Source organism: Amyelois transitella, chromosome 22, assembly GCF_032362555.1.
Source record: "Amyelois transitella isolate CPQ chromosome 22, ilAmyTran1.1, whole genome shotgun sequence".
Classification (NCBI taxonomy): Eukaryota; Metazoa; Arthropoda; class Insecta; order Lepidoptera; family Pyralidae; genus Amyelois; species Amyelois transitella.
In genome coordinates, this window is record NC_083525.1 from 4319208 (window position 1) to 4332124 (window position 12917).

At 32.5% G+C, this 12917-nt stretch overlaps 2 protein-coding genes across 2 annotated transcripts; one reads left to right on the forward strand and one right to left on the reverse strand.

Moving 5' to 3' along the window:
* Positions 1 to 320: 320 nt before the first annotated feature.
* LOC106134182 (chromobox protein homolog 1) lies at positions 321 to 4375 on the forward strand. The gene is made up of 6 exons (XM_013334160.2): positions 321 to 445; positions 1652 to 1742; positions 2187 to 2310; positions 2405 to 2551; positions 3114 to 3284; positions 4236 to 4375. Exons 2-5 carry the CDS (start codon positions 1653 to 1655, stop codon positions 3278 to 3280), a joined length of 528 nt encoding a protein of 175 aa, XP_013189614.1. The 5' UTR covers positions 321 to 445; position 1652; the 3' UTR covers positions 3281 to 3284; positions 4236 to 4375.
* Positions 4376 to 6384: 2009 nt separating this feature from the next.
* On the reverse strand, positions 6385 to 11991 carry LOC106134181 (uncharacterized). The gene is made up of 2 exons (XM_013334159.2): positions 11833 to 11991; positions 6385 to 10616 (listed from the first exon to the last, which is right to left on the reverse strand). The coding sequence occupies exon 2, from the start codon at positions 10614 to 10616 to the stop codon at positions 7125 to 7127; it is 3492 nt and encodes a 1163-aa protein (XP_013189613.2). The 5' UTR covers positions 11833 to 11991; the 3' UTR covers positions 6385 to 7124.
* Positions 11992 to 12917: the final 926 nt, after the last annotated feature.

A 12917-nucleotide genomic window follows, 5' to 3' on the forward strand; every position in this document is an offset into this window, starting at 1 on the left:
CCTAAGATTTGTCTTGTGCAGTTACTATGATCCAATACTGTTTCAAGTACAGACTTTGGTCAGTTACCTTTTTTTTATATGTATGGATTACTTTTTTTATGATATGTTTTGAGGTATAGATTATTTGGTTGAAAGCAAAGCACCATCGCGCAGTCTTGTAATGTTTAAAGTTCTGTTAAACTGTTTCCACGAAATGTAAACAACAAATATTATTTAATGTAGGTGTGTGTGTAGTCAACCCTCGGGGAAAAGGGCGTGTGTGATTAAATGTATGTATGTATAATGTTTAAAAACATTTTTTTCTTTGTCAATGTAATCTCATGCAATTATATTAATATCTGTGGTGGTAACTAACTGGCAACACTGAGTGGTTTTGCTTCTATTCGGTGTGGTGCAGTGTTTTTTGTATTGCCGGTGTTTTGTTTTGAAATTATCACAAAAGCAGGTACTTATTTTATGAACAATAAACTTCTTAATTAGATAATTAGTTATAATTGTGAATTACATGAAAAAATAGGTTTAACATTCGTTGTTATAATTTAAAATTTGTTACTGAAAGTAATCAAAATGGCGGGTTAATTCTATGTAAATTTACTACTTCAAGCTATTATTTTACTTCCCTCCATCATGGTTTCTAAGCTTTTCTATTCCCTCATTTATTTTGGGTTGTTTATGATTAAATAAATGCACTGAATACACCGACACATCAAACCATGATAGGTTATTTTGACAGTTTGGTTGGCTTTGATCTTGGCTTGGATAGACTAACGCTGCCGAACTATCGATAGTTTTACTATCGACTTTCGTCCAATTAACCAGTGCATATCAATTATATTATGAAGCCATATAGCTGAACGTGGCTTTTTGGTCTTTGCGAGACTGTTAGCTCTGTCTACCCCGCAGGAATATAGACGTGGCTATGTGTATGTATACGTTATGTGAGAAAGAAAAACCTATAATATGTGAATATTATTTAATCAACTTAGTTGGTAAATAATAAAAATAAAATTCAACAATGTATATGTACTTATCATTTAGATTAAAAATGTATCCTACTCTACATAAACTACTGAGCAATAGGCATTTAAACTTTGTATTCTTCTTTAAGGCGACAGGTGAGCAACCTGCCAAATAGTAAAAACCTGCGTTTTAACATGGGATAATTTTTTTCCAAAAATCAACCCCAAAAATGTTAAAGTTGGGGCTTAAAATTTGTATGAAAATCAATAATGCTACCTGTTGGAAGCTGAAGCAGTGACCTGCCTATAGTGTGGTTAATAATAAATACTTAAATAGATAAACACCCAGGACCCAGGCAATGCAGAAAAAGTTTGTTTCTCATCGTTCCCTGGCATAAGTGAGAATTAAGAAACTGCAAACAAGAAACAATCAAGTCTATTAAATTAGTGCCATCTAGTGATGTAATTTAAATTTGAATCTGTTTAGCGCCATTTGTTGGTAATTTTTGAAACTGTTGTCCTATTGTTATGAAATGCAGCAGGCAGGCAGCTTTTATTTATTACTTTGACTTTAATATAAAAATAGGCCTTAGAAGAAATGAAACATTACATGACATAAAACTATGCGACAAAAAAAAACTAAAATTGTTAATAAAGGCCATTGCGTTCACCTTGTAGTTGCAATTTCACAGAATGGCTGATAATAAGAAGGAAGGAGAACCTGAGGGCGAGGAAGAATTCTCTGTAGAAAAAGTTCTGGATCGCCGTATCAGGAATGGAAAGGTAAACATTTTGATGTAAAGCAGTATATGTTAATTCAGACAACTGAATACCTAACCATATAGTGGGCAAAACAGTTTATGCACATATTTTATTAAATTTATTCCATTTTAGTATGTCTGTTTGTATCCATCAAGTCTTAAACATTGCAATACTTACATTATACAGTTTTCTAGAGAAAAATTTCTAATGAATTGCCTTTAGTTTGTGGAACTTTAGTTCTTCAAACAATTCAGTCTGTTGAACAACTTGATTTCTATGATAGCAGAATGGATCTTATGATAAATATTATATTTATAAGTGTGAAATAGGTATATAAGACCAAAAGGTGTTTTATTGAACATCTGTAACAGAAATGAAGTTTATGTTCACAAAGAGTAGGACTCTGATGAGTAAATGTAATATTTAAGACCAATATGATACTGTCACTTAAGATTGTGGTTTTAGGTGGAATACTACCTGAAGTGGAAAGGATACAGTGACGAGGACAATACTTGGGAGCCTGAAGAGAACCTGGACTGTCCAGAACTTATATCAGCTTTTGAAGAAGCCAGGAAGAAGAAGGAATCCGGTAAGTTGTTTAAAGTTGAAAAATCATTTGTTGTGTAAAAGACATCTTTTAAAGCACTGTATAGAATAACAATAATATATAACTTTTATTCCAGAGGGAAAAAGTAGTAAAACCGAGAAAGACGCGAAGAAGCGGAAATCTACTGCTGCCACTCCAGATCTAAAAGGTGCTAAAAAGAGCAAAAGTGATGACAAAAAGTCTTCTGGTTTCGACCGTGGCCTGGAGCCGGAGAAGATTATTGGTAGGGATATTTTTTTTCTTTTTGTAGTAACTTTTATATTATTGTTAATGAGATTCTCAATCCATTCATAATGCAAAAGTCGGTAATGAAGTTCAAACAATAATTTGGTAATAAATATGTGGAAAATTATTATAGATGTGAATGAGGCAAAGATTTGTAGTAGGGTCAAATCAAAATTCAGTACGCTTCAATTTATTTAAAGACATTCCATTTAAAATTATATTATTTTACTATTTAAATTTCTATTACATAGTCATAACAATGTATTCACTCGTCCACAATTCTACTCTAATTCTAACTTAGTATAAATGCGCAGTTGATGTTAAGAAAAAAATGTTCAGTGCAGTGCAGTTTTTTTACCGTTTCTTTGCACTGACGCTTCAGAAACTGTAGTAAACTTAGTAATTTATTTGACGTCAACCAATGTTGCGAATCCTTAAGATATGACAATTATTAAGTCATAATTGAAATGTCCCATTATAATGAATAAAAATATTTGAATTTTTATTTGATTAAATTATTTAGAACCCATGATATCATACTATACATTGGAAATTTACAGGTGCAACAGACAGCAGTGGAGAGCTGATGTTCCTCATGAAATGGCAGGGTACCGATGAAGCAGATCTAGTGCCAGCTAAACAGGCCAACGTGAGATGTCCACAAGTTGTTATTCAGTTTTACGAGGAGAGGTTAACTTGGCACACACCATCAGGAACTGAAGATTAAGGTGGTAAGTGTCACTAATAAAATTTTCATACTTTATATCACAACTAAAATTATAAATGCAAAAGTGAGTTTATTTGTTACCTCCTCACGCGTTATTTCCTGAATTTATCTTATATGTAAATCATAAATATCTCATATATTACAATATTATATCTATACTAATATGATTAAGCTGAAGAGTTTGTTTGTTTGTTTGAATGCGCTAATCTCGGGAACTTCTGGTTCGAATTGATTTTTTTTTTGCGTTGAATAGACCATTTATCGAGGAAGGCTTTAGGCTATATAACATCACGCTGCAACTATTAAGAGCGAAGAAATATTGGAAAATGTGAAAAAAACAGGGGAATTTATTCATCCTTGAGGGCTTCAATTATGCCTTTTCCACGCGGACGAAGTCGCGGGCACAGCTAGTATATATAAATGGAATATGGAAAAAGACATAGGTTACCTTTTATCCCGGTAAAAACGATAGTTCCCGTCTTATAGGTGGCGCTAAATTCGTCGCTTTTGAAAGTGGCGTTAAATTCAATGCTTTTTGGCGTTGAATTTGTCGCTTTTTGTAGTTGGCGCTAAATTCACGCGGGTGAAGCTGCGGGTAAAAGCTTGTATTAATATAAGGCAAGCAACCATATACCTACTATTTATAGTATCCCCCAGAAATAAGTCAACATTGGTGTAGTAAATTACATTATAATACTCTCATCATATATGCCGTGCCGCGAGCATATTCGTAAAATTTAATGTGAAATTGGCTAATTTTCTTTCCATAATTGATATGTTCATGTAACACAATCTTTAATCATAAAACTGCCCAATCGCAATGTGCAAATAGTTTACGTCTGTAAAATAATGTATGTATAAAAGTGAGGAAGCTTTTCTGTTTGATTTTACTCTCATCTGTGACTAGTATATAGTTGATCAAAGTTTGTAACCACATTATTAATATTCTTTTCAGATTCATCTTCGAGATTCTTCTTAATTGTTTAAAATTATATTTAAGTTTTAGTGTAACTAAGTATGTCGAATGTGCAACCGTCTTGCAGATTATTATTATAATTATATATAATTGTATGTATGCACTTTTAAGTGTACTTATGTTGATTTTTTTTATTATACAATAAATCATTGGGCATTATTGCTTAAATGTATGATGCCTTGCCATTGAAACATTGAAGTTGTTACGTTCAATCGTAGCTTAGCAAAGTGCATTAACTATGATATTCGTCTTTAGGCTTGATCAGTAACAATGGGCATAAGACCTGCAAGTAATTTTTTTATTGGAGATATTGCTATTCTACACTGCAGGATAAGATGCCTCACCAGACAATTGCTTGTATAAAATACCACTTTGTAAAGTTAAGATCCTAATGTATGGGGTAAAATGTGACTGATTGAAAAACTTATAGAACAGCTTTTTTCATATTGTCAGTTTTTAAACCATAACACTCAATATTACACTGATACTAACACTGTTATGAAGAAAATTATTATAGAAATCACAAAATTCATAATTAGAACATATAGTCAAATAGCTCAATGTGGCCATTCAGTCTTTTCAAAACTGTTGGCTCTGTCTACCCTGCAAGGGATATAGACGTGACCATATGTATGTATGTAGAACATATAACTGATAAAAAGCCGTCTCGTTATGCATTGCTCATCTAATTTTACTGATTAAATTTTGAATTGAAGTTTGCTCTTATTTTATTTGGTTCTACAGGGGAAATCTTTGGTTTAATATGCGTGACTGTCTTGACGCGTTCCTATGGAACTGAGATCCTTTTTTGATGTGATTTTATATTTAAGTGTAGATTATGTTTTGGCAATCGAATAAAAATAACATTTTTATAAAAATGAAATATTGCCATAAAAACTTGCGACCATAAGTTGATCATGATTGCCAAAATTGTATAAGAATTCCAGTGTGAAAAAGGTACTTTATAAAAAATAAGAGAAATTAAATGAACTAGATTTAAACAAATGTGACGTAAAATAGTTGTTTTTTGTAACCTTCTACGGTAGTTCTTGGTTTTCTAACGTAAATTTAAATTCAGCATAACAATGGTTTATTGTTATATCAATTTGAGATTGCGTTTTTTAAATGGAAACCTGGCATTTAAAATTTAAACCAAGGCCTTGGCCTTATGGGATTAGGAGGAACATAAAGCTGTAAAAGATACAATTAATTTCTCTGTCCAATAGTGTCGATTTACACATAATTATTTATAGGTCCGAAAATTTTGCCAACAGCAGCCAATAACAGCTATTGAAAAAAAAATGTCTTCATTAATCCCAGATTTAAAATATAATAATAAAGTTATATCTGTTTCTAATAGTAAATATCAATCAATTAGAATTAAGATCATCTCTCATAACAAATAAGTGATTTTATTTGTGGCTGGGCTTCTAAGTGTCGTAATGTTAATCATCCGATGCAAATGTAGACGGATTGAAAAGTACTAAGAACACAAAATGACAATTTTTAAATAACTAATCCTAAATTTAGTAGTATAATGTCTTTTCAATATACGGAAACGTGAAAATACGTATCTTTCTGGCGATGTATTAAAAAAACATTGAGAGATTATTCCAAATCGAAACTTTAGAAACTATTTTCCATAACAATACTTTGTTTGTAAGGTAATTGTACAGGCAATAAACAAATACTTAATAAAAATAATATTATTTCATTCCTTTCCATTCGGCCGCAGCACATACGATTGATATTATTTTGCTTATTTGATTTTTTTGAGCACAAGCATGGATTCAGATGGTTTTATAAAATAGTCCTATATTATTTCGATTTCTATTTTGTTAGCCTTATAGAGGTCAGTGTTATTAATCCATCACCTAAAAGAAAAATCAAATTTATAATCCTTTCATTTGATTGCAATGCTTACAATCTGCACGGGAAGGAAAGCAGCTGACACAATTGATTTTCTACTCGTACATGCTTTACCAGATCAGACGAATAAAGTGAAGGTGGTCATTATGGTCCCTCGGTGGGCCTCAATAAGCTGTAGTTCCAGTGGTATGTTGGAACCGCGCCTGCCATGCTTTGCTGTCTATTGGTTTGAATGGAGTGTGTAGAAATAAAACAAGAATTGTTTACTACTTAATTAACTTTCATTAAACACATTTACAAAAAGCTTCGAAAAAAGTGTGTGCAGCGTAACCCCAGTATGAAAGTATTTTACAAAAGCTTACTCCAGTGGAAAGCGCATAACTAGAAATCCGGAAACAAATTACATTTTCGCCGCATGCACAATAATGTCTCCGATTAAAAGTTCAAAATTTCTCAGCTGCAAACAACGCTAGCAGAAATATATTTTTCCGTACAAAATAAATTTTCACCTGGCACTGAGGTGACTACTATTAGATTCCACTCCACCTAGGGTTGACACGTCGCCGTACGAAGCTTAGATAGCCGAATAGACCTGCAAGTTGGCCTAACATTTAGGGGTTAAAACTAGTCTGACATATCTATATCATATATCTTTGATAAATTGAGGAAATAAACGATTTTTATTATTATTATATATATCTAAACTCGGATGTTCTAAAAGATTCATCAACTAATACTTATGCAGACTAGTGGGGCTAAATCACAGTGCGTCGTGTCGTGAGGCTTTTGTCAAGTGTAATGGCCAAAATCCATAATCTCATCTACTCTGGCATTAGCATAATGTGCTGTCACACTTATGTTGAGTAATGCAAACTCGACAACGTTTTTTTATTATAAAATTGTATGCCATAATTTCTGTAGATACTTATAATAGTTAGTATGTGAGAATATTTTATTTGACAAACTTTTAGTATATTTTTTCGAATCATTTAAAATACTTCAATATGCCAAGCGCATATTAAAGTTGTAGTGCATCCTTACTTCAACAGACTTATTATCCAAAATGAGCTCTAATAAATTTTTGTTTTCTTGTTGATGGTGCGTTTTTATCTCATTACGTGTATTTGAGAAGTATAGCTTCAATGCAACTAGATACGCTGGTATGAATTCCTTGTTTTCAAGTATACTACTGCACAAATTGTTTCTGACACTGTTTTCTTTATTTTCTATAGATTTGAATGATTGGTAAACGTTATTCAAAGCTTTAGCAAATAAACTGTGAATTAAAGGGAAGTGTTTATCAATATCTTCGCGTAAATAATTAACACACGTAATGCCAAACTCGCACGCTGCTTGATTTATCATTTTGTTCAAATCGCCTTTCTCTGTATCTTTCAATATTTTAAATAAGGCGGTATAAAGTTTCATCTCAGTTAATATTATGTAATTTTCCGCAATGGACAATATAGCGCTCGATTCGGTGTGCAACTGTGAAAACATTACATCAGGGAACACCATTCCAGCCTCAATTACGTTTACCAAATTTTGGCGTAGGAACAATTGTAGTCGCGGGATTAGCGTCTTGTGGCACGACATTTGGGAACATTTAATGAAGGGTTTGCATACGGCATTGAATTTCTCAATTTGTTCCCCTTCTGTGTTGCTCACTAATAAAAATTTTGCCAGCAACTTAATCTTCATATTTTTGTGTAAGATTTTTTCTGTAGACATGACGTTCAATTCTTCAATGTATTCCAGTAAAAGTTTAGTCATAAAGTTTGGACATATCTGGTCCATTATTTTTTCAGCAGCCATTAAATTACTCTTTATTATATTTTCAATATGTTTTCTATCGTCAACACTTTTTGATTGTAATATTTTCTTTAAGATAATGTAACTCTTTTCCACGAATTGAGCTCTTACTGTTACCGGTATGTCTTCTGCTTCACCCAGTAATTCGAAAACATTGCTGTCCTCTTCAAATGATAAATTGTCTATAATTGTTTTTAAGAAATTCCAAAGTTGATTTACTTTACCAGTGTCTGTTTCTTTAGACAGGAGTGTAAATGTTAGTTTAAATATAACTGCTCGAATTGTAACGTTTTTCGTCGTCCTCCATGTGTTGTTGAAAATATCAATGATATTCTCAAGGGGTATTTTCGTTACAGCCAAACGTAAACCGTGTTTTTGTAGAGACACCGGGGCGTCGAATAATCTTGGTATGTACTCGCGTGTTTTTATTGGGCTTAAGTTATAAAATATTGCGAGAACGGACGGAAGTGCGTATTGCAGGTAATCTCCTTTAGCATACAGCAATATGGAATCAGGAGAGGGCTGTGGTCTCGATATGTGCATGTTTTTAGCTAAGTTTCTTTGAAAGAAAACTTGAAAGTTGTCTGTTTCTGTCCAATTAATTTCAGGTCTTTTAGGAGCGTATTCTTTAATAATATCAATTAGCTGATTTCGTGGTAGAACAGCACATAGACCACGCACCACTGCCGGAGATCCGTCATTTTCTTTTATTCTATTCTTGTATTCATCTCCCCATTCTTTAGCTAGCGTGTTACACCAAAAAATTTTAATTTTGTTCAATAAGCGACACAAAGAAACTTTATCATTGCGGCTCAGTTTGAGAATTTCAGTTTCATTTCGTTTTAGAAGTCCAGCATCGTGTTTCAAAGCATTTAAACAAACCTGTTCAGAGGGGTTTAATTTCATAGATTCTTCAAACATATATTTTTTCCACGATTTATGTATATTATATAACTTGGAAAGGTTAGTATTCCATTTATTTTTGCTTCTTATTTGAATACACTCTCTGATTTTATCTAGAACTAATGGATAATCAGTTATATTCTTCTTCCAATCTTTCAACGTTTTTAAGATATTGTAAACCATATCAACCCGCTCTTTAAATTTCTGCTGATCTTCACTACTGCAAGTTTCAAGTTTAGTTATATTGTAATTGTATAGGTATGTAAATAATTTGTCTTTATCATATTGATTCATTTGAATTTCGTAATTTTTTAAAGTATTAAAAACGAATTTATTTTCAATCATTTTCGGGATTTCTATATCATGAATGCTATTGTATACTATAATAGCTTCAATTATATTAGCTGAAACCTCTCTTTGTTCTTTGTAAACATCCATTTTTTCAAATATTTCATGTAAAATAGCCCAAGTGTTTTTGTCATACTTATGAATAGGTTTTTTTGATATAAGAATATGTACGACGAAATCTTCTTTATCTATTAATTTATCGTTAATGTGTTTATCAAAGAAATGTTTAAGTACTTCTATTATGTTTTTAGTATTCGACTTAGCACAATCCAATAGAGTTTTTAACATGGATGTTCTTTCAAATTGTCTAGTTTCCTTTTGGATGCGCTCTGTAATTGCAACAAAGGCTTCCTCGAATGTTGCAAATTGATACCAAACGTAGTCGTTGTCTATATGTGGTTTACACATGGAATATAGTTTAGCCATGTTATTTACTCCAACTTCGTCACTAGTTTTGTTTTCATGTATTTTATCGATAAACACTTCTTTTACAAATTTGTATTGATCATCAATGGGCATTTGTTGGATAAAGCACCTCATACTTGAGAAATTAAAAATGTTATGTTTAATGTAATACCTATAATTATTTTTGCTACATTCTTCTACAATTTTGTATAAAACATCTATGACTTCCACTGTCTGAAGGCATTTAGCGAATGTTGGCAAGTCAATAATATTTAAGTATACACTGAGTTTATCGAGCACTCTATGGTAGTTCCTTTTCATGATTATTTGCGTGCCTTTAATTCCAAGTCCTGAAATTTCGTAGCTTTCAGATTCTTCTATAATATCCAAAAACTGATCTGTATCTTTGTACAATATAAAAAGTGTAGACTTGAACGCTTCACGTTTTAGGGGTTTTAAATCTTTGTGTCTCATTAAAATTGTCCATAGTCTTGTCGATTTTTCACTCAGGCGTTTAAAAAGGTTAGTTCCTATGTTATGTCCAGGTTTTACTAATTCTTTTTCTATGAAAGGCACTGAACAATAAGGTAACCATTTCGAAGCATATTCAATACTCTTTTCACTTTTGTAAAATGATTCAGCTCTAGTTTCATCTTTCAGGTGTAGCCTTATATATTTCATTAATTTGCTTGCGGCTTTTACTGTCATTTTAGGTAATAGTTCAGTTTTTAAATATTCAGGATTTATAATGTTTGCATAATTTTTATCCGTGATAATCCATGTGCTCTTTTTGATGGTTCGAGATACATACAAAATGTCTTCGTCTGTTAATGCTTTTAATACAAAGGGGACATCTTGTTTCGCACAAGCTATATCAATTTTCATTAATTTGTCAACGTCTTCACCTAAAATATACTCTGATATAATCGGCGTATCGGTATTGATCCAATATTGCACACATTCATTGTACAGCTTTCTTTTTTGCCCCAAGTTGATCGGTATATCAGGATCTACCTTCGACATCTGAAAAAGTTACATAAATTGCTTATTATTTACCTGTATCAAAAAATTTTCAAACCACAATTTCGATTCGATTAAAAAATTTCTAGTAGGTATATACACAGCTCTAACGAGCCATGTGGTTCCCGGCCCCAGTACAAAAAAGAATAGGACCACTCCATCTCTTTCCATGGATGTCGTAAAAGGCGACTAAGGGATAAGCTTACAATCTCGAGATTCCTTTTTTAGGCGATGGGCTAGCAACTTGTCACTATTTAAATCTCAATTCTATCATTAAGCCAAATAGCTGAACGTGGTCTATCAGTCTTTTCAAAACTGTTGGCTCTGTTCCCCACAAGGGATATAGACGTGACCATATGTATGTCTAACGATTTCGTTGAAATTTGAAATAAGTATAGGCGCATACGGGGGTAAACAATCGAACTAGCTGGACATTCAGGAAAATTAGTTTTCCCCATATTTTCACCCAAAAACATTTTCCCATAGAAAGTGTTCGTTAGAGAACGATAATTTTGGCGCCACGACCGCTGTACGCGATGGATCAGTTGGCAAAACAAGTGAAAGAGCTCGTGTCCGATCCCTGGTTACCGGATATTTTTTTATATTTAGGTACCTATTATCCAAATATAAAAAATACTTTATTAGGCCAATGAAAAATAACACTCACTCGGTTCCGAATCAGCAACATTTCAATAGTTATATAAATTAATGTGAAAAAAAACAAAGTGCTTATTTGTTTTTATTGTAAATTTTTATTATTATACTGACCGACCAACGCTTGGTGGACGTCAAAACAACCATAAAAAGTATTATACTACTTTTCTACTATTATATGGAAAAATATGGGAAAAACGAATTTTCCTCTATGTGGGACCAGCTAGATCGATTTTTCACTTAGATAGATATTATTTCAATTGATTCCAATAAAATAGGTACCCCTACCTACCTTTGTTATTGTTACGCTAAATGCAAAGGTATTGACCATAGGTATTGACTATAAAAATATTTTGTCTCTGCCTAACCCTTCGGAACAGAACCGTAGTAATTTTTATATATTTATGTATCATTTATATTATTAGTATCGCAAAAGATAATTAAGTAAATTTAGCTTTTGAGACCGGCAAATGGGAAAAGACAATGAATAGTCTTTGGGAAATGATGATGTCAAATGTCTGACGCATAGACTTGAAATATCACAATGCTTAAATGCAAAATTTACCTTGTAATTGGGCGTTTTCTTTTATGTTTGCATAAATTCTTATGAGTGTAGAGTAATATAACACTTATTTGAAGTAAATATCACCAAAATCTATGATATTTTAGTTGCGGTAAACAACACCGGCGATATCAATCCACAGCAGACAGACGCCAGCCAAGGTCACTGTATGAAGGAAAATATGATTGCAGATCGTTGAGGAAATTTGAGTCGTATTTTATATGCACTTAAGTATATTTTCAAAAACTAACACAAGAATGAATGACTAACACGAACAAATGCGGCCTGCGGCTAATATCATACTAGATAAATAATAGAATTTAAGATATTATTTTGATTATGTTGTTAAATAGTAAAGTCGAACTTTATATGTAGGTACCTACCTCGAATTTACCTACAGAATGTTAAGCCTTCAAGAAGAATCCATTTTTGAGCCTTGCTCTTAATTGGCTTTTATAAACTAACTAAATAAGTAGGTAGGTATTATAAATTTATAAGTAAAATTTTTATAAAAGGAAATTTAGTAAATATTATTTTAAAAAAGGTAACCTTATTCCTATCTACTTAGTCAAGAATAGTAGGTACCCTAAACCAACGAGCATGCATGAAACCATTCTATTTATTTAAGCACGTTAAATATACAACAGATGGACTTAATGCTACATGACATTCTATGCCAGTCAAACCTTGGCGATAATTAAAAAAAAGTAAGATGCGATAATCGTGGCAGTAAGTGGAAATAACCTCTGCCTACCTCTCCCTCTCCGCGGGAAAAAGGCCTGATTTTATATATTTTTATGGATGACATATTATCTTTTACCTGATCATTAAAAAAACTCATAAGTAGTGAAATCCGGTTGAATTATTTCCGTAAAGCGACGTAGACAGTTTTGCGTGGGATTGTATATTTCGTAGGTGCTAACTGCTAACGCACAGCCGATGCCAATCTATCCACGTCTCACTAAACTACTTAGTCTAATAAATGGTTGTAGAACACAATAAAGGCACGCCGTGAACAAAACTTAGGTATTTCTAGCTATTATGTTCCATTAGACATAATAAAAGGGCGACACCTTTGTATACGCATG